This window comes from Harpia harpyja, chromosome 6 (genome assembly GCF_026419915.1).
Source record: "Harpia harpyja isolate bHarHar1 chromosome 6, bHarHar1 primary haplotype, whole genome shotgun sequence".
NCBI lineage: Eukaryota > Metazoa > Chordata > Aves > Accipitriformes > Accipitridae > Harpia > Harpia harpyja.
In genome coordinates this window covers 18,273,817-18,295,794 of record NC_068945.1, presented here as the reverse complement: position 1 = coordinate 18,295,794, position 21,978 = coordinate 18,273,817, and the positions used below count along the sequence as shown (strand labels likewise).

Below are 21,978 nucleotides of genomic sequence, written 5' to 3'. Positions count from 1 at the left end.
CTAGTGAAAGGGTGCGACTGGGCCCCGTGTTGTGAGGAGGTGGAGGCCGGGATCCCCTCGCCCTGGGGTGACGAGACCCTTTTCTCAGGGCTGCCTGGAGAGAGAGAGAAGCCAGCCTGTCCTGGGCCGACCGTTTTGAGGCTGCTGTGACACTAGACAGCAGATGTGCGACTAGACAGCGGATCACGGCTTCACCGGGGACCTGCGCGAAGCCCTCCCTCACGGACAGAGCGAGGCACGGGGTGCTGTCGTCCCTTCCCCGCGAAGCCGATGGCAGGCTGCGCTCTCCCAGGACGCCCTGTTCCCCGCCTCCCGCCAGGGCCGTCACTCAGGTCTCTCGCCCACGCAAGGCTCTGGAGGAGCACCAGCTCTCGCCCGGGAGCTTGACGCCTCAGCCCCCGAACCCAGAGATTCCCCCCCCCCCCCTCCAGCCCGGACGGCGACCCCCGGGTGGGGCACCCTGACCTTCACGGGGAGACGTCCCGCCCCGCCCCTCCGCACACGCTGACGGGGAACGGCTCCCCGCCCCGAGTAACGGTCCCCACCCCTCCCCGCGTCACGTGAGGCGCGGCGGCGCAGAGCGGGAAGGCAGACGGGCAGGTGAGGCGGCGCCGGCGATTGGGAGGCGGGCGGTGACCTCCGCGGCGGGCCCCGCCCCGCCCCGCCCCGCCCTTCCGCGGCCGCTATATTAAGCGGGGGGCGGGCAGCGGGGTGGGCCTGAGCGTGTGCGGGCACCGAGGTGAGCGGGGAGGCGGGAGCGAGGTGGTGCGGGGCCGGGCCGGGCCGGCCGCGGTCCCCCGCAGCCCGGCGGCCGGAGCGGGAGCAGGCGCAGGAAGCGGCGGCGGCGGAGGTGAATGCTCGGGATGGCGACGCCGGCAGGAAGGAGCCCGCCGCCGCTCTCTTCTCCCTCCTCCCGCCGCCCTGCTCGGGGCGAGGCGTGCGGGATGGGCGGCCGGCGGCGGCCGTGCCCTCCCCGGGAGGTGCTTCCTCCGCGTCCCCGGCAAGGGCGTGACGAAGGGCCGACCCCGGGCTCTCCCCTCGGCGGGCCTCGGAGCCGGCGGGGTGGGCTGCGGGGGCACCTCCCTGCCCGCTGGCGGGGGCCGCGGCAGGGGCTGAGCGGGCGTCCCGGGGAAATGTGGGTTTTCTCCTCCTCGGCCCCTCGCCTCCCTCGCCTCCCTCGCCGTGGGCGGCTGGTGCCCGCGGGGATCGTGTGCTGCAGGCCTCCGTGGCGGGCAGGGAGGCAGAAATGTGGTGTCATTGCTTCCCGGGAGCAGGTGTAAGTAAGTAGCTGAAGATGAGGGTGGTGGAGCATCTCTTGGAGAAATTCTCTGTTCAAGGTTAAAGCCCAGCCCCTCCCATCAAAGCTGGTGTCTTGCCGTGGCACAGGCACGGCTTTTGGATGGGTGTAGGCAGAGACCAGTTCCTCATGAAGAATGATGCTGTTGTAACTGAGTGTGCTGCTTGCTTTATTAAGCAATTTTTTTTGGTCTTCACTTTTTCAATTGAAATCTCTTCAGTTTTAAATTCTCAGTTGGATTGCTGCAAAGGTCGTGAAGAGGTAAAACTGATTTAATGGGGCTAAGAAGAGGGGCTATACCTTCAGGCATGCCACTTCCAAATTTTCATTCAGGCTGCAGCCTGGATGCGAGGCTGGCGGCGTGATTTGCAATTGCTTGCTTGCAGTTTTTTCCCCTGTGGGTGATGTGTGCAGGAAACCTGCCTAGTTTTATATGGACGCTATATTGGGTTTCTGGAATCATCCCCTGTGCTGTCTAATTCTGCCTATGTAAAGGATTTCTGGTGTCTGGATGGGTGGGGAGACTTGAACAATACAAAGTTTGCCTTGCTTTGAAATTCCTGCTACAGATATTTTGAAAGGGCAGGGAGAAGAGTGAAAGATTGTGATAAATTCTAACCAAGGCTTGGCTTTGTGGCTACATGTTCTGAATGTGTGAGAAGAAAAGATGTAACTTTAAAAAGGGGAAGGGGGGAGAGATGGAGCTACATAAAAGGAGTTTCTTTGCAGCTCCATCCATTTCAATGGTGCAGCTTTCCCAAGCCCCTTTCCGTTGCCCATCATCACCTTCAGGCCGGTCAGAGGAGGGTGAGGATAAGAGCATGAAGGCGGCCAAGCAGCAGGTGAACCCGTCTGGGGAGACCCAGCCTCCCTCCAGCCCCCTGCAGTCTGTGCTGAACTCGGCAGCCTCTCCTTCCCAGGCATATGAGACTTACATCGATAATGGGCTTATCTGCCTGAAACACAAGATCAGGAACATTGAGAAAAAGAAGGTAACTTGTTTTTCTTTGGTATGGCACGTATTTAAGCTGCTAATTGTAAAACTCAGTGCCTATTTTATAATATCTGGAATAAAGTTGTGTGTGTATATAGAGAGTAATCATGGATTTTTTAAAAATAACCCATGGAAGTACCTAAATGTGGATTTGCTGGTGGGTTTTCGTTATCATTTATAACCCCTCTATAGTAAAGAATGGTGTTCTTTACTCTTACTGTTCTGAAATAGGCTACTTGCATTTGATGTTGTATAAGCATAACATTATTGTTTCAGAGAATCAGGAATGCAGCTAACTAGAAGCCTGCTCTCAGCTGCTGGCTTTACTGTGCATGCCCAATAGTTAGCAAAAGTAACTGAATGTTGATCAAAACTGGGGATGCTTCTCTAATGGACTGAATCAGTTCAGAACTAACTTGGAACTGACTTGGAGATGGCTTATAGTCTTGTAGAAATCTGCATATTTCTTCTGTTGATTACATGCATCTAATATTAGGATGTAGAAATGTATGTAAAACTGGAAATTAGAACAGTGTTTCCTCTGACTCATTGAAACTTCAAATTATATTTAATAATGAAATGCCCTTCACTTTAAAATACATGTCAGATTTATGCAAATATAGACAAATGTTACTTGCTAGAAAGCTTTTATACAGAAAGCCTCCAAAGTGTGCTTTCTTGCTTTGAACTGTGCTTTTCTGGGGGGGGGATGACAGAACTGTCTTAATAAGAATAGCTGAGGTAATGATACACCTAAAATATTGTGGCTATAGCTAGTCAGGCTTTTGCATTCTAAGACTTTCAGTTGATTGGCAGGTGACTGAAGGCTATGTGCATGATTTTTAACTGGGAAAATGCTATTTTCTGTAAGATAAAAGAAATAATGGTGCTGTTGCTTTCAGTACTGGATCAGGATTACAAGTAAAGCAATTGTATGAATATGTTGTGCTTCTCTAAGTAAAAGCTTTGTGTCATGTCTTAGGGTGAGGAGAGGGAATAGATCAGACTTCTGGCCATGTGGCTAGGGGACTTAATCCTCCTGCAGGAGATGCAGTATTACTGCTGTCTCATGTCATGCATCATGCTGTAATTTTGAATAATGTCAGATAAGCATGTTTTCTTTGTGTGATTAACCAACTTCATGTTGTATTCTAATTCTGTCCAAGGAAGCTTATTGTTGTGAATTTCTCAGTATCTTTGATTTTCACATGAATGACAATATGGCCTCACCAGCAAAGGAAAGTGTGACTTACTAAAATGAGTAAAAGTATTCCTAGTTCTAGGCTCCTATAGGTACTGTGCCAGAAACTCTGTGGGTAGATACACAAATGAAATAATATTCAACTTCATGGCAGTGAACTCCCCTTTCTTTTCCCTGTGTGCATAAGGAAGCTTGTAATACCAAATAGCTTAGTTTTGTATAGTTTACATCAGCTTTTAAAAACTGTTTCAGTATATTAGAAATAAATCTTATTTCTCCCCTAAAGACATTAGTCCACTTTCTTAGGAAGTAGTGCTATAAAATCTTGATGACATAACTGAAGCCAGTTTTTTGAAAGACATGGTCTGGGAAATTGAGTAGGATTATTCAAGGATAAAATAACTAAATTCCAGCATTGACTTGGAAAAGCTAAAAAAGCCTAATTCAAAGTAAGGACAGTGGATGTATTTGGAGCCACTTAAAGATCTAGCATCAATGCATTAGTATTTCTTCAATGAAACAAAGGTAGCAACTAAGAACTGAAAGATCAAACATGGGAAAGGGAAGTAGTCCTGGAGACTGAGATTGCCAAATCAAAGGCATAGCAAAAGTTTCTGTGTTCCTCTGTCCTGAAAATGAGAGGAAGTAGTAAAATTCCTATTTTGTTGCAGTATGTGGATGACGTAAAATACAGAAAGAATATGTAACTTCACTTGTACCCCATACTCCACATTAGATAGAAATCAATATAAAAAATGTACTTTGTATTTTGCTGCAGCTCAAACTAGAAGACTACAAAGATCGCCTGAAGAAGGGAGAAGCCCTCAATCAAGACCAGTTGGTAAGTTTGCTTTATGCAGGAGTGGATGGCCTCAGAACCTTCAAACATGTCAGAAGGGATAAGTTGCTGAAGGAAGTGGTGGTGTAGTTTTACAGAAGTAATGCTTGCAGGCTTGCAATGGCATTTTTTTCACAAAACCAAATGGACAAATTATTGGTGAGCCCACAAGCTTTGTCTCCTACACTAACCTTCACATTGTGTACTGAAGTAATAGAAGGTCCTTGTTTATCTTTGCTCTGTAGGCTTTCAGCTTCAGTGCTCCTGCACCTTTATGTCTTGATGAGGTGTCCGTATGCAGCTTATGTATATGGTATTGCAGTGTTGGAACCCTAACATCAAGACTTCTGGTGTAGCTAACTAATCCTCATGATATCTTCATTAACAGGTGTTACTTGAAATTGCCTGTTGGCTGCACAGTGCTGTTGGTTACAGGTAGTATAGTATAACTGATGAACAGTCCCTGTTGGTAGAAAGGAAGATGCTGGTTTAACTTGCATGGGATCTAAAGGCTTTCCTAACACAAGAACCTAGCTATGAGTTACTTAGTTGGGAATGCTTTCTTGTTCTTCTAGTGCTGCCATTAGATGGCTGGGAGTTGCCAGCACTCTCAACTGCTGTTAGAACAATATGGCTGTTTTGTACCTCAGGTTGCTAGAACTTGGAATGCCAGAGTGCAAGATCACTAATCAACAAATGTGATCCGCTTTGTGGAGCTAGCTTAAACTTGCCTGATGTTAAAACAGTGGTTCTGGCTTTTTTCTGTCTTGGACTAGAATGGATTCTAGAACTGAAACCAAGTTTCTGTAACATGAAAGCTATTGCTTCTTAAGCATGTCTGAGTAGCAGTGTCACATAATCCAAAGATGACTACTATTGCTGTAGTCATCTAGGAGTCACATTTTTAAAATGTACTTCACACATGCTAAAGAACAGTTGTGTGACAAAGGGCGCTGACACTTCAGTGGTAGTGCTGATCCTGCTAATGAACCAGTTGGAAAAATAATTCATTGACTGTTAGGTTTATCACAGTGCAGCAGTAGGAAAATGCAAATACTATTTCCTTACTCTGAATCATTTGTAAATGAGAACTAGACATAAATGGGATGAGGGGAAATAACTTGCTACTTAAAAGTAGAGTAGACCTATTGGAGTGAATGATCATTTGGCACTTAACTACAAAATCTGATGTAGTATCTTGCCATCTCAAGAGCAGAAGTAAATGAACTAAGTCTGATGGTATGAAGTAGGATGATGGTTTCTCTAAACAGTCTGGAATCAGGCACGCAAGAGTCTTTTGTGTTTAGATCATAGGTGTTACATACAGTCTGTTTTCTTCTGTCACTAACAGACTATTGAACAGTATTCTGTGTTTCATTAGTCTTGAACATGTTTTAAAGCTATTTCTAAATTTGACTATTTATCTTTGGCATACACCCTGGACTGTGAAAAGCTGTTAGGTGGAAGTGAAATTAAGATGTGGGGAACTAAAGAGGTAAAGGATTCTGTAGGTGTTTTTCTTGTAAATGCATCTAGCAGCACTAACTTTGGAAAATGGCAATTAACTTGGTTACTGGCTTTCAGTATTCCCAGCTAAGCTTAACTTTTTAAGTATTAGTATATTTATCCCAGTTTCTGGGATATCTCGGGTTTCTAAAATGGGGAATTAAAATTCAGTCTTGCTAGTGAACTGACCAGTGGTAGTCAAACTGTTCAGATGACTATTGCAGAAGCATGTATCAACTCATTATTTAACTAATAATCTAGTCAAGACCCTTGTTTCAGTGGTTAAGATAGAAATACTGCATTTGTGCCTTTCAGATGCAAATTCCCAATGTATATACAAATACTAGGACCTGGTGATTGAAGCTAGTGCAGAGGTTAATAGTTTGGACACTTGCCTGAAGAAACCTAACTGCCTGTAATACAGTGGAGCTCTAATATAACTTGATATCATCTATATTTTTTCATTTTCTCACACAGAGGAAGTGCACATCTGATGATAAACTTGTTTTGCAGTTTGGATTAAACTGTAATTACTTGTGGTGCATGCCTGCTAGAGCTACTGTGTATGCTAGCCTTACTTTAGGAAACATTCGTTTCAAAAATTAGGAGCTTCCAGCAAGTTAAATGGTCTCACTGGCAATATTGTGCTGTTTTGCAAGCTGAGTAGACTTTCCTCAGTACTGTTCCTCCAGCATGCTGTTAATGAATGTTAATAACAGGTGTGACAAAGGAAAGCTATTGCTTCCCTGCAGGCTGAGTTATAGCTTGTCATCAGAGCAGTGGTAACTGTTCTTGATGTTTTCAGGTAGGGAGTTTTACTCTGGGATTTGCATTGTTAAAAGCACAATTAGCACAATCTGTATAGTAAGTTGTTGGTGTTAAATTGTGAGTCTTCTGCAAATGTGCAGGCATTAGAGCCTTAGAAGTCATTCTCCCAAGTGCTAAGTGAACTGGCTAATTAATTCTTAAAAGTTGCTGATAAATTGTGTGAGGACAACTTAAACTATCAGATGAGTGTTTTACAGTAAATCCTGCACTTTGTTGTGTTGAGTAGTATTTAGGCCTAGTAATGTCTAGTATACTACAAATAAGTGAATACAAGTAACCGAACAATCAAACTGATTGAACAAATGAACCTGTAACTTGTTTTCCAGTTGCTTAGGAACACATACAGAATTTGCATGTCCCAGATCTTATTGGGACAGATTAAGCTTTTGTCACTGCAGTGATGAAACACTTATCAACACTAACACTACTTTGAAAAAGCTTTATATTAGACTGATGGGTCTATTCTAGAAAAACTTGTGATATGTCATAAGCATAAACCAAACTGAGTGTAAAGCACATGTGAACAACTGAAATTTAACTTGTTACTTCCCAAGCATGCCTTATGGTATGAAGACATGGGCAGCATGTCTGAACTACAGCATTTTGCTATCTTCAGAGCTGTGGAGACTTAGAAAAATGAACTTACTCCTTAGTGGGGAAGAACTCGTTAAAAATAGGGTATATCAAAATGCAATTAATAATCTACTTTAGTCTTTTGAAGACTGGCTAGTAAAATATCGATTAAAGCCGTTAGTGAAGATAAGAACACTGCTTTATTTGTGGAAACTAAATTTGAAAGACTCTTTTCTGAAAGTATGACTTGCCTTCCATATTGTTTTCTTTCTAAAGTTTGTACACATTATCTGTAAAGGCATTCCACCAAGCATGAGGGTAAAAGATCTGTGCTGAGCTTGTTTGTCTCCTGTATTCCTTCCAGCTTTCATATCAGTGTCTGATTTTAAGTAGCTGCTTACCTCTGCTGAGACCTATGGGAACAAAAGGAAAAATGAAATAACTGGTATCCAGGTTTTTCTGTTTCAGCAATCAAGTACTGCACAAGATGTTGCCTGGAAAGTCTAATACAGACAAACTTGTAGGATATCTGTGTGGTGGTGTGAGTTTGCTTTGTACTGCATCTCAGACAGTCATGGATGAATGATATTCATGACTAGATTTAAAGTACCAGTTACAGACATAGTATCTTTAAAAATTACAATTTCAGAGAATTACACACTAAATGACTAGTTCTCTCTGAGAATTTAAGCACAAGGGGATTGAGATGCAACCAGTAGTCTTAAGCATGAAAAATACATTTTTATCTATTCCTTTGTAGGAGGCAGTAGAGAAATATGATGAAGTAGTACACAACTTGGAATTTGCCAAGGAGCTTCAGAAGACTTTTTCAGGACTTAGCCAAGATGTAAGTATAAAATGCTCTTCCCTGTATTGTCAGGAGGTAACTGCAAAATTTGCGCTACTCTTCTAATGGCTACTTTTATATGCCAATATGCAGAATATTAGGAAGTTTCTATCTTGGAACTTGGGGGAACAATGTGCTTAAACTGTCTGGACTAGTGAGTAGAGCAGAGTAAATGTTGACAATTTCATGTACCACTGTCCTCCACAATATGGTTATTCACTGTGTACCCCTGTAAGAACTTGTGCTTAAGTAAGTTGAATCATTGGAACTCATCTGTGTTTGAAATGACTTTGGTTTACTTAGGTTTGAAACTGTTAACTGTCTTGCTGGTAGCTTGTGCCTGAGGTGGACCCATCCCCTGCATAGGTGCCGACTGGTGGGGGAGCAGCTCCACTGGAAAGGACGTGCAGGTCCTTGTGGGCAGCAGGCAAAGTAAAGTAAGTGTACCCCTGGAGCAGTGAAGGCTAGATCTAGAGTGAGGACCAGTAGATTAAGGATGACTGACTATTTGGTACTTGTTAACCAGTTGTGACTATTTCTGGTCACTTGGTACACAAAAGCTATAGCTAAACTTCAATGAGTCCAGTGGTGGGCCTCTGAAGGGCTGGGGCCTGGAAAATGAGACCTGTGAGGAGAGCCTGGAAGAACTGGGCTTGCTGGGCCTGGTGAAGTGAAGGCTTGGCAGGAGATGCGATATTAGCCCTCAAATACCAAAGAGATTACTGAAAGGATGGAGCCAGACTTTTTTGCTGAGAGATGTGGTAGGAGAAGGAACCATCAAAAATTGAAATAGTAGGTTCCAACTAGATAGGAGGAAAATGGTCACTCTGAGAATAATTGAGCACTAGAGCAGGCTGTTTAGAGAAGTAGTAAAATCTGTCCTTGGATCTCTTCAAGACCTGACTGCACAAAGCTTTAAGCAATCTGGTCTTGATTCAGTGTAGCCTTTGTTCTGGAGGCTGGGCTAGGTGACATCCCAAGATCCTTTCCAAAAAATATTTTGATGTTTCCAGTGAGGGAAAGTGCTGGGGTTAAATCACTTTGGTTTCAGTGAGAAGTACAGCTCTCAGTAAAATTTTACTGAAGCTTGTGGAGTTTGCCACTTATTCTGCTGTAGTTGTCTCTAATTATGGCAAGTCACAGATTTAGTGCTTTATTTAGGCCTTTATTCAGGGTTTAAAGCACTACATAATTATTTCTATGTAAGCAAGTGTTTTATCTTTGGAGAAACTGGTCTCTTGGCTCAAGCAAATACCATCCTCATGAAAAGATCTGATCCAAGGTAGTGCTGGGGATGCTAAACTTGATTAGTCACTGCTCTGGCATTATTTCTCTGCCTCTTACAGAATGCTGAAGGACTGGTAAAATGGCTTGTCTTGGTGTTGACTGAGACCTAAACAATTTTGCTAGGGAGGCTTTTCTTGTATATGTAGTAATTCCAGGTAGTGCAGTAAATCTCTCAAAGCACTGTGAGCAGAGATTTAAGAGCCTTTTCACAGTGTTGCTGCTTTGGGTTACCTCAGTAATTGTATGTTGAACATAGAAACTGCTGTGCTGAATGTCAAAACTTGGATTGCTTCCTATTGCTTCTCTCTGTAGCTCCCCATAAAATACTGGAAATGAAGGTTTGTGACCCAGTGTATCTTTCTGTAGATGTTTTTAGTAATCCAGCATTAACTTCTACCAGTTCATGTTTGTTCTTGAACTTATGCTATATTTAAAGGCTAACCCACTTTATTTTTTCCTTGGCTCTACTTCTACCGGTATGGATTCTACAGCCAATACCCATTAGTGGAACACTAGGGGCCATTCTGGCAACAACATCCTTATATCCTTTACGGTGTGTTCTAGAAAACTAAATTTTCATAGATCTTGCAAAGAAACTTAAGATACCCCATACTGAGGCATTTTAAATTCTGCAGTTACTTGGATAGCTTCTGCTGCATAATAAGACAGTTCTCAAATGCATGAGGGCTGTGTATGTTCTGTGACTTGTGTTGTTGCTTATTTAGTGAGTGCTTCAGTCTTCTGCCAACAAATAAGAGCAACTGTAGGGTTCTGCTGTATCACTTAAACTGGAGTATTCAAAAGTGAAGAGGCAGTTGTCTCACCAGGAGAAATTTGAGACAACTTCTGCATCACTACCTTCATGTGATAAATGTTAAAGGTCAGCTAGGCTTGGATTTGTGCATTGGTATCAATTCTGTGTACTCAGTTGTGAATGCTGTTACAGTAAAGCAACTAGCAGGCATAATCAGGATCTAAATATCATAAAGGCATATCACAAGTGGAGCTACCAGTATCCGGTTTGACTAAAAGCTATATGTGTAGAGAATTAGTAGGTAAATGGGGAGCTCTTCCAGAGGAGGAGCTTGAAAGATCTTGGGTATCTAAAGAGTTAGGAGCTTGTGTTATCTAACCAAAATTAGTTATTTTGATCAATGTAGGATGGTTAATTCTAGAACTTGATGTGTTTTATCCTAGAATCCTGTTACTAAACCATTGTGTTTAACTGTTGAATTCATGTATTGAAATAGCTGCTGAAAGCACAGAGGAAGGCTCAGCGAAGAGAGAGTCTATTGAAGCTTGAAGCAGAGAAGAAAAAACTGCGTACAATACTTCAAGTCCAGTATGTACTGCAGAACTTCACTCAAGAGCATGTTCAGAAAGATTTCAAAGGTGGTGTGAATGGTGCAATATACTTGCCTTCTAAAGAACTAGACTACCTCATAAGATTTGCAAAACTGACATGTCCAGAAAGAAATGAGAACTTGAGGTAAGCTCAAGATTTTTGTCTAATTGGTATGCTTCATTCATTACAGTGAATGTCCTCTTTGACACTGCCACCTCTTGAAATATTATGTTTTGGGACACTAAAATTCTATTCAGTACACTTGCTTTAGTCTGAGACTAGGAATGTAGCAGATTTACCTTGCTCTGAGTGTTAAAGGAAAGCTACAGTAATTACAGCCTCGGCTGTGCAAGTTACATACAAGCCCTGCCATCTTATGTCTCCCTGTGGCATTGAGGGGTGATGGTCCAATACCATCGTAAGCAGGGAGGCTGGTGGTGTGCTGCTTCCCTGAGTTCTCACTGTTCTTGAAGTAAAAAAAAGTGTGGTAAACACAGGAGAACTGTTCTATATTCCATTCACATGATCAGATGTGCTCCTTTACCACCTTATGCTCCTTTGGAATAGTCCTGAGGCTCTCTTGCTACTAGCTTCAAAGTAGTTTTTAAAATTTGAAGTTTTTGATACCTCTGCACTAAATGTCATACATTTTAAGGTAACAGGTTGTCAACAGAAGTAATGTATGTCAGTACTAACTTGGCACCATGGTTGTACTGTGATGGCTTATGCTTAGCATGACAGCCTGTCTTTAAGATAGTGTAGTAAGAATTGTATTTAAATATGGAAAAAGTAGTTATTAGGTGGTAAGTTGAAACGCTTTATGGGTAAGAGTTGTTATTTCCATATTCAAACAAGTTCCTAAAACTTCTAATCACTTGTCATATGCTAAACTTGCCTAATCTTTACTCTTAAGTTAACTTCTGAGGAACAGCTGCTTATAAAAAGCTACACAATAGGAGTCTCATCCCAGTGAAATAACTTTCTAGCTTATTCTCATGTATTACACTTCCACAAGAAGCATAATCCTTTCCTTTGGGATACTAAATTTCATCATGGTGGACTTCAAAATGCATTGTCTGGAGGGGGTGGGTGGATCATGGACCTATGTCAAAGTTTCTCAATAACTTGCAGAGTGGCAGGAGCTGCTGATGGTTGCCCCTGCACATGTGTATCCAATAAACAAGGTGAGCAGCTGATCAAACAGCAATTGTTTCCCTGTCTGGGAATCCTGGCTTGGAATGAAGTCCAGCTGTATGGTCTTGTGGGATAGTGCTAGGCTCTCTAATCTGTCTTAATTACCAACAAAAGAATTTACATTTGCTAGATTCAATCATGTACAAACAGATACAGATGAATCACTCAGTAGTGGATAATGGGCTTAGGATTCACTGTATGTATATAGCCTTTATTTGGTAGGCTAAAATTTCTCAGTGTTAAAATGAGGGGTATTGGGATACTGCAACTCTTGATCTTGGCTATGATTCTACATGGTAAAACTGTCATTTGTTTTAGTGTTGAAGACCAGATGGAACAATCATCTCTCTACTTCTGGGACCTTCTAGAAGGAAGTGAGAAACCTGTGGTTGGAACAACATGTGAGTGTCTTGTCTAGAGAAATAACTTGGAGATCTGAAATTTGTGCGCTATTGAAACGTCTTAAAACCAGTGAATGTACATGGAAGTCTACTAAATTAAGCACTTTCAAGTGTTGTGTGCAACTCAGTTATCCAAGGATGAACTGCTGTTTGTTCTAAGTTCTGTTTAAGTACAGATCAATAACAATACAGCATGCTTTCTTTTTCCAGGTAAAGACTTACTCTTCTGCCAATGTACTAGCACCTTTTTGAGGAAAAATGGTAGTAATTTAAATGCTGATGCATGAATACCTTACAGAACCAGCAGTGGGAAGCGCTTTGGGTAGTTATGTGCAAATGGGTTAAGATTGGAACACTGTTTCCAGCCATGAAATTGAGTGTAGTTGAGCATACTGATGTGTATTACAAAGCTTCATTGGCCCCAGGCTGGAGGTCCTACAGCACTGAAGATTTTCTTGTAAGAATTCTAGGCTTGTACCTGTTGTCTGACTACGGTGTAGGATACCATACTAAGGAAGGATAGTCATTAGTGGACCTTGCTGTGACCTCTAATCATGCACAGTGCAGTCATAGACCTGTTGCAAGTGTCCTCACTTTTCAAGCACACCAAAATCTATGGGACTCTACATATTTTCTTCCATCCGTGGCTTAGTTTCAAAAACCCCTGGTTGTAAGCCAACATACACATTCTGTGTTCTTATTTAGAACTTGTTTGTGAGGAAACTGTCCTTACTTGAGTTGTAGTGTCTTTCCTACTGCAAACAGACCTTGCTTGTCCTGTTTACTCCAATCTTGTAATGGCTGTGTGGCAGTAATCTTTCATTTGTCATCAAGAATGTTGTTGAAACTGTTAGACTAGAGCACTTAATGTAGTCTATCTAATTTCCACATACAGACAGTTGAACTGTCAACTAAGTGTTGACTCTTGTCATACAGTTCTGGACAAAGTGCAAGCTGGCCCTTTATCTGTTGGCATGAATTGATAGTTGCCTAGTTATCTTGGACTCCAAACTTTTGTAGCTTTTTGGCTATCATATAAACTTTTGTGACTATTTTGTCAGTATCTCTATCCCTTTAGTGTCAGTCTTCCATCCTTTTGTGCAAGCTATACTTCAGATAAAGCTGTTACAACTTATTAGCATTTGCTGCCTTGGAAGACAATTTTTTATATCTGTATTCTAGCTACTAATTCTTGTTCATATGGTTGTCACTGGTAGGGGTGATCTTTCACTGAGTATTCTTCCTGTTCTCAAGGCTGCCCTGTCTCTTTCTCTTCTAAAACAATTTCTAGTATCACTGCTACTTCTGAGGTCTTTCTCTACTTTAAGCTACTGTCTCTTTTTTGCATAAAGGAGGAAGCTGGACAGTGTGTCTCAGAGTACACAGTTAAGTTTTTCTTCAACCATATCAGCATTGACTCTTTTCCAAAACTTCAGATGATTAAGTTCAGTCTGGAACAGTATCTTGCTTTCTCCCTCCCTGCTTGTTTTTGCAGTTCATAACTTTTTCTTCTGAGGAGGACTGAGACTTACTATCCTATCACTGGGAAGAGGGTCTTGTAGGGCAGTTCCATAGTGACTTTGTTTAGCTTTACCTATGCTACAGTCTGCACAACATGCTTTTAGTATCATTGCTGGCTAGCTTATAGATGGTAAACAAATCCCTTTCTAAGCATGTGGGAGACCAGGTGGCTTGGTGTTTAGCTTGTGTGCGTTTAAACAAAAGCTGCAGTCTTACCTCTGGATTGCAAAGATGTTTTCAGCTGTAATAGATAAAGCAGTTTAACAAATACTTTCCTTTACTAAAACATTTTATTGCTGTAGCTCAGTAAGATGTGTGAACTTGGAGAAGTTGCAATTTATATAAAGTGGAGGAAGTAAGGAGTCTTGATCTGTAATCTGAATACCCTGTTACTTTCAAATTTTCATATCTTAACTTCATGGACTTTTACTCTTCAGATAAACACATGAAGGACCTGTTATCCAAACTTCTAGACTCTGGCTACTTTGAAAGTATTCCGACTCCTCGCACCACTGTGCCAGTAAAAGAATTGGAAGAAGAAGTAAATAGAAAATCTGAGAGAACAAGACAGATGTCAAAAGGAGAGTCTGTCAAAGAACCAGGTGGAATATTACAGCGTTAAATTTCTGTATCATAATGTTGGAATAAGCTTGAATTGAGCATTGATTATTTTTTTTTGCATAGCTTGATGCTAAATCTGATCCTATGCTGTAGCTTATTTACAATATGGTAACTAAAATGGAACATGCAAGGCTTGCAGCCCTGTTCTGGCTAATATTGTAGAAAAAAAATCTAATTCATAGTAATACAATGTTTTTGCCTTCTGAGCAAGTCTCCATGTTGAAAATATGAGAATTGTCTGGTGTAGGGAATGTTACATATTAAAATAACCAAATTATGGATACTACAAAATGTTTCTTGCTTAACTCTAAACTTCTGCAAATGTAAAACCAAACCAGAAAATAAAAGCTTGTCTACAAAAATAGTATGTTGAATGACAAGCTGAGCTTTCAGAATATCTGGTTTAGCAATTGACACTACTATTTAAATAGAATTAAAGACTTGCTACTGTTTGGTCTGCATTTCTGCATTTGATCAGTTGAAACAAATTAACATCCTTTCTCTAGAATCCATTATGGAGCTTATGAAGTCTGAAATACAGCCACAGGAGGTAAGATACTCCACCGCTAATTGCTTTCCTTTAGTATTGTGATTTATCAGAAACATAACTGTACTTCTGCAGCCCTTTTTTTTAAACTTAAAAAGGGAGTCTGAACAGCAACTTAGGTGTTGGTTTATGTAGGAAGCATTAAAGACTTGGTTGCATTTCTATTTCTAACCCCAAATTTATGGCTTCTCTGGGGTATTCTGGGATAAATGGGGCAGGATTACATGAAGCAGTATAGTGCTTTAAGGCTCTGGCACTTTCCTGAATAAACCAAAGCATCAGACTTTAGAGTGGAAACACACTGATCTTTTGTGTACTATGGGATAGAGAAAACACATCTGCTAAAGCTGTCTCTAAAAGCTAAGTTTACTGCAGTAGGCTTGATATTGGTGTGGTTGAGAATGATGTAAGTCTTGCTCTGATTTGTCAGAAAAATAGGGATCCCAAGATAGACTTGTGTGCACTGGGGTGTGTAGGCCTGTTTCAACAGCCCTTCAGACTCCTGAGTTAAGTACTCAAGCTTCAGCTGGCAATAGTGTAGAAACCATTAGACTTGGTTCAAAAGGTGGGGAGGGGTATCCTTTAGTAAGTGGAAATACTGGTTCTTAAAATGCTGAATCCCTGTTTCCCAGGTATCCCACTAGAGGGTGTACTCTAGAACAAGTTTTTGTAACCTACTGGTAACACTGTTACCTGACTCTAAAGCTTTTCTGGTGACTTGTCAGAAAAAAATCTGAGCTAGTGAGCCTTGTACATTCTTCACTTCACATATTTACTTCCTGTTTGACAAAGTGGTAGCTCAGGAAAACTTCAGAGCTCATCTTCATTGAGCTCTCAGACTTACTGACAGTAAACACAGCCTGGAGTTGCAGAAGTCCAGTGGTATTAAATCTGAGAATCTGAGGGTTATACATGGTTACTAGGTCAAAGATTTTGGGTGAAATGGTGCTGCTATGCTTAGCAGAATGTCTACTAATATAGTACCACAGCATTTCAGATGCCTAGGAGGAGAGCTACCTTTGTAAAAATCACAGTTGAACTTGATACTGTCACTGCCTAGGAACATCAGTTAACATTGAGAGTAAGGGTAGTAGGTTCACTCAGCTCAAGTATGTTTCACTTGTGCTGTTCAAGACTGTTTCATGCTTGTGTGGCATGCCAAGCAAAGCTAGTCTGCAGTGTTGTAGAATAAAGCCACAGCTGTCCACATAGTTTCTATGGCTAGTGCTTAAACTGTCTAGGCTCTGCTTTTAGTCAGAAACTTTCAGTATCTGGGTGACTTAACTTAACTGACCTGAACTGTAGTAGCAAAATGTTTTCTTGGGAGCCATTAAGTTTCTCTGGTCTATATAGTTTCTCAACAGGCGTTATTTGCCTGAAGCAGAATACTCTGTCAAGAAGAAGCCAGAAGAGCCCAAATCTTGGGAAGCTGAATGTGCTAGAAGGCAAGAACCTCCAAAGTCCTGGGAAATGCTTGTTGATATTGAAGAGCAGGAACAGAAGCAGAAACAAGAGACCTTAAAGCCTTGGGAAGCTCGTGTTAGGCAGCAAGAACCAAAAAGATCAGATTCTCCAAAGCCTTGGGAAGCTCATGTTAAAGAGGAGGAACAGAAGCGTGAGTCTACAAAGCCCTGGGAGACCCATGTTGAGGAGGAAGAACAGAAGAAGCAAGAAGCTCCAAAGGCCTGGGTAGCACGTGTCCGAGAGGAGCAGGAGTCCCCCAAACCTTGGGTAGCAAAGGTTAGGGAAGAACAGGACCAGAAGAAACAGGAATCACCTAAGCCATGGATAGCAAAAGTTAGGGAAGAACAGGACCAGAAGAAACAGGAATCACCTAAGCCATGGATGGCAAAAGTTAGGGAAGAGCAGGAACAGAAAAAGCAGGAGTCCCAAAAATCTTGGGTAACTAAAGTTAAGGAAGAACCAGAACAAAAGCAGGAATCTCCAAAGCCTTGGGTAACCCAAACTAGGGAGCAACCAGAACAAAAGAAGCCAGAGCCTGTGAAATCATGGGAAATGCCTGTTAGGGAAGAGCCAGAGCAAAAGAAGCAGGAGCCTGTGAAGGCTTGGGCTGCACATGTTAGGGAGGAGCCAGAACAAAAGAAGCAGGAGACTCGAGAGGCTTGGGAAAAAGCTGACAGGCAGCAGCAAGTATCATCACAGCAGTTACCGAACCCTCCGAAGTCCTGGGGAGCTGCAAGTGTTGGGCCAAAGGAGCAGATGGGGCCAAAGAAGTTTGATATGGAACCCAAAGAAGTGAGTTGGCATATGTAGTATTACCTGTCATAAGCTTTTGACACTAGTATATTGGACTAAAGCTACCTATTAGCAGAGGCTTTATAAGGTGCATTTTGTAGGCCTATATTTAGATTCCTATTTCATTCTTTCTTGGGGGAAATGATTCTGGCAGTTAAACTTTATATTTGAATAGCAAGATGGTCTGCTTTGCTTTTTACATCAACACAGTATTGCTGTGTTTGAGCCTGGAATAACTGCTTTATGCATAAGACAGAAGAATTAACTTAGTTCATCCCTAGCTATTGGCTCTGTCCACTGTTATCAGTACAAAGCAGGTATGACTCATCCAGGGATCAAATACTTTGTCTGTGGCTGCATGCAAATAGCACTTCAGTAATTTTTTAGGCTTTTGATTAAAATAGCTGCTGATTCAAGAGAGATCTAACATCTAGATCAAGCAATACCAACTGTACCGGGGCTTAAATATGTATTTCCAGATGAATGCATAAACCATACTGCTATCCTGGAGAGTCTAACAGTAGCATAGTTTGTTTTAGAAATGTAAAACGAAAGCTATTGCAGAGCTTACAGCTGAGCAGGCTGCTAGTCTCTGGTTGCATTACCTTCTTTCTCACCTGTGCTTGGGTAGCAACAATTCTGATAACTCTAAAAATAACTGAACTCTGCTTTGTCTACCATCTTATGTCATTAAGAGCAGTGTTTAATCTAGAGTTAGACTTCAGGAAGAAAATATGGGGAATTGAGCAATTATCTTATACACAATGTCAGCACTACTATCTTGTTTCTGCAAAAAGGCAGAAATCAATTCATTCCATATTACTCATACGAAATGATTAAGCTTAAATCTTGTCAGTAAACTTGGCATAACTGAAAAATGGATGTTCTTGTGCCTAGAGGCGGGAGCGCAAACAGAAGGTTGAACACGAAATTAAAAGAGTATGTAACATGCAGCACTGGGTTACAAAATGGGATTAAGGTGTTTCAGCTTGATTCATCTTTACACTCAAGCTGAATAGAATCTTGTGTCCACTGGTGGTGGTGGTACAGGTACAAAACCTGGTTGCCTCACTAAGTAACTCTGAGCACAAGTAGGTGTTGTGCACCCAACTATGCGTAGTATTACTGAAACTATCTAAGTATTGGAATAGTCTCAAGCACTTTAAGATGCCTTGGAATTTCTGGTGTCAGATTACCTTAAATCTTAAATGCAAGATGCTTCCTAATGAGATGGGGCTCTTATTTTTATATAGGACAGACAGATGGATAGCTTAAGTGGTGGACAAAACTTTGATGCAGTAAGGAAAAAGGAGGGTCTCCAGTCAGTTGGAGAAAATTGCAAACTGCCTAGGAATCTTCATAGTAATGTGCAGGTGTGCATGTCAGCAAAATTAAATGTTGGAATGTGAGGTGGCTTAAGCTGGATTGCTGAATTAAGTAAACAAAGCATATTTTTAAAGTATTCAAACTTTGATTTATGTAGACCATAGTGAAACACCAGCTGGCTTATTTTTACTTAGTAGCTATTGACAAATGCTAATATCAAAAGTATATTGAATGAGTAGAAAATAGTGTGCTGTCAACCTAGCTAGTTTCTGTAATCATTTTTTTAAAAGATATCTTTGACTTGTAAGGTGCATGTAAAGAACAATTAAAATCATACTAAACTTTTTGGATAATGAAATTTCTCTTGCCTTTGCTTATGTGAAGAAAGAAGAGTCAGTGCAGTGCTATAGCTGGATCCATTTCACTCCCAGGGAGAATCTATAAATGACCTTGTGTGGGATCTAAGCATGGTAGATAAAAGGCCTATGTCACTGCTGCTGCTTTCTGGAGCTGAAATTAACCTTTGTTTACTCCCTGAAATAACTGTTAGAGCTCTGATATCTTTTAGTAAACTGCTAGGTTTTGAGATCTTAAAATATGCTTATTTAACTTAAGGTACCATAAGGTACAATACTGAGGGAGTTGAGCCTAAGACAGCAGAGTGAGCTGATGTGCAGGCCTGTTAAACTGTTATTCTATTTAACTGTTTGTGCAATGTGTGGACCAGCAAACTTGGTTAGAGCTGAATTTGTGGCCTGCTATGTGAAAGCAAACTAGTTTGGCTTGTGCTTTCATCCAGTGCCTTTTAATTTATACATGCTGTGAATGCTGCTCTGAGTAGAAGGTGAATGTTAATTGTGTATCTACATGGCACAGCTGGTGATCACTGTTGTGATTGCAGCTTAGGTATCACCATTCCAGCTCATTTAGTACTCCACAGCTAACAAACCTGAAGAGAAATTGAGGTCCTGTATTGTAGAATGGAATTTTACTAGTATATGAGGTGGTTGAAAGTATGTAAGATTAGTGTTATGTGTAAGCAGACCTTCAGTCTCTAAAACAATTCAAGCTTTAACAGGAGTACCTGGTATATTGGCACTCTGACTAGTAAAATTCCAAAGTGGTCAGTGTGCCTTTATGCTGGTTTATTTGCAATGGTTTAACAGGTCCTAAAACAAATTCTAGGTATTTCAACTCCATTTTTAGTCAGTTCTCTGGAGATATGTCAAAACAGTTTTTGCTGAATGTATACATAGTGTTGAAGTTAGGTTTCAGAAACATTGTTATGACAAATTAGACCCTAAACTTATCAGTCCTGTGTAAATAAACTTATCAGTCCTGTGTAAAACTCTAACCTGAATGTTGTTTGAACCACCAATGTGAAGTGATCTCAGCATGTGTAAGTTTTGATGGGAGCAGGACTAACAGGTTACTAAACTCAGAACCTGCTACCAGCTTGTAATGACTTCCAGAAATAGTATCTATCTGTGGGCTAGAAAGAAAACTTGGCTTAAAACCATCTTAAGGATGTCAAGTACCTGCTCTTTTTCAAAACATCTTTTTATAGAGGTATAAAACTGAAAATACTTTAACTTCCTGATACTTTTTCATGTATGCTCTCTATTGCCCTTGAATATTCTAGTTTTGAACACCTAAGTACCAGCAAAACAGCAAATCAATATGAGGTAACTTCACTATAGCTACTTCTGGCTGGTGTATTTTAATATATGCAGGAGCTAGAAAATAACTTCTACAGAATGGAGAGTCTCAATATTTCAATCCTGGCTTAAAGCTCTAATATTGTTTATGTAACCCTGTATGCTTGCTCTTCTAGTTGAAGTAAAGAATGTTACCAGCATAGTGCACAGAGTGTGAGCTGGGGAAGGAGATGAAGACTAACAAATTGTAAAAGCATACAGAAGATTATCATCTTTACAACCACAAGTGAAACACTGCAATCTCTTCTGCTTCCATGCTCTTGAGGCTGCTTTGACTTGTTTGTGTTTAATGTACAAGTCTAACTTATGTAGCTAGTGGACAATCTTAGTAGCTTCAGACACTGCCAGACTTGACCTGGTTATGTTACTTTAAAGGTGAAAAGCTTCTGTTATCTGTTTACAAACATGCAGAACCAGTTTGGTAGTGTACTTGTGTCTTAGTAAACTGTAGTGAAGAGGAAGAGGGTAATAGAAGCATTAATCAGTTTGACCCATAAAGGATTTACTGTGACAGCAAGTGTTTTAAGATTAAGTCTGCTTGTCAGTGAGGGCTAAAAGTGGACAGGAAGATTCAGATTCCTAGTAACTTAATCTATAACTTGCTGAGACTTAACTTTATTCAACTGTATCTTTTGTCCTGCACCTAGATCCTTAATAGCTTTAGTTCCTGTTCATTATTGGAAACTATACAGCAATATAAACTTGCATGCTCAGTAGTTAAAGGTAGTGCTTGTGCATCAGAAATTCTAATTAAGATAGAAGAGTGCATCTTTGTACTATGCTAGCTCTAGAATAAAGTAAAACTTCTTGGAACTCAACAAGTAGCTATTGTGTGAGCCACATAGATATTAGAAATGAAGTCCTCCAGAGTTACTGATGTGCTGCATGTACATGGATTATGCTTTGTGAAGCTCACTAAACCCTGCAAGCTTCTTCCCTGTGCATGCTATTGGAATTCCTCCAAATGCTAGTGATTAGTTTCAGATAACTGTTGAAGAGGAAATGCAAGAATGTTTGGGGGCTTGTTGTCCTGAAACTGGACAAAGAGCATTTCATCAATTTGTTTTGAATTTAGTGTGACAATTAAATGTTGACACATATACCCTTCTGCCATATAGTATCCTAGTGACTTCATACAAATACTCAACTCTACTGCTATACAGTATATTTAAGTAGTAACCTCATACTAGAAAGACAAATGTTTGTACTGAAGGAAAGTAAAGGCTTTCACATGTTCCTGTGTCCCAACATTTGGGCCAGTTGAAATAATGCAATTACTTAATGTCTTCAGATTTGCTTCCCTCTAGCTCTACAGACAAACATAAGAGCAGCAAAGCTCTAGAGAATCATTAAAAAATTTTTTAAAAATACTTATAACAAGCCTACCTCTTCCCCAAGCTGCTTTCAAAAGACATGTTAGACTAGACAGTAATATTATTGTCACTCTAAATAACAGGGCTTCTGCTATTTAAGGAGTTTACTATCATGATTTTTGATACCTTAGACTTGGCTGTTCTCTGAAATGTTTCCCTCTTAAACCGAAGTGAGAACCTCTTGGGATGAACTGTTAAGGGACCATCTGAAACAATCAAGGAGTAATAAGACCCTGCTGAAGTCCTTATTTAGCTACAAAGTTAGGCTCCCATGTGGGAGCACAGGTGTATTTTTCATGCCAAAC

At 41.0% G+C, this 21,978-nt stretch overlaps 1 protein-coding gene across 6 annotated transcripts in view; it reads left to right on the top strand.

Moving 5' to 3' along the window:
- The first annotated feature begins 624 nt into the window (after nucleotides 1-624).
- The window catches only part of CAPRIN2 (caprin family member 2), a 36,086-nt gene continuing 14,732 nt past the window's right edge, over nucleotides 625-21,978 (top strand). For 2 of the 6 annotated variants that reach the window (XM_052790340.1, XM_052790339.1), the window contains exons 1-8: nucleotides 1,147-2,289; nucleotides 4,271-4,333; nucleotides 7,998-8,084; nucleotides 10,622-10,860; nucleotides 12,229-12,311; nucleotides 14,270-14,434; nucleotides 14,960-15,003; nucleotides 16,354-17,256. In XM_052790340.1, the coding sequence (XP_052646300.1) occupies nucleotides 1,948-2,289; nucleotides 4,271-4,333; nucleotides 7,998-8,084; nucleotides 10,622-10,860; nucleotides 12,229-12,311; nucleotides 14,270-14,434; nucleotides 14,960-15,003; nucleotides 16,354-17,256 (1,926 nt within the window). In that variant the 5' untranslated portion in view covers nucleotides 1,147-1,947. Of the gene's footprint in view, nucleotides 740-794; nucleotides 851-1,146; nucleotides 2,290-4,270; nucleotides 4,334-7,997; nucleotides 8,085-10,621; nucleotides 10,861-12,228; nucleotides 12,312-14,269; nucleotides 14,435-14,959; nucleotides 15,004-16,353; nucleotides 17,257-21,978 lie in introns of those variants that run through there. The other 4 variants (XM_052790342.1, XM_052790343.1, XM_052790341.1 and 1 more) reach the window with 4 other exon arrangements.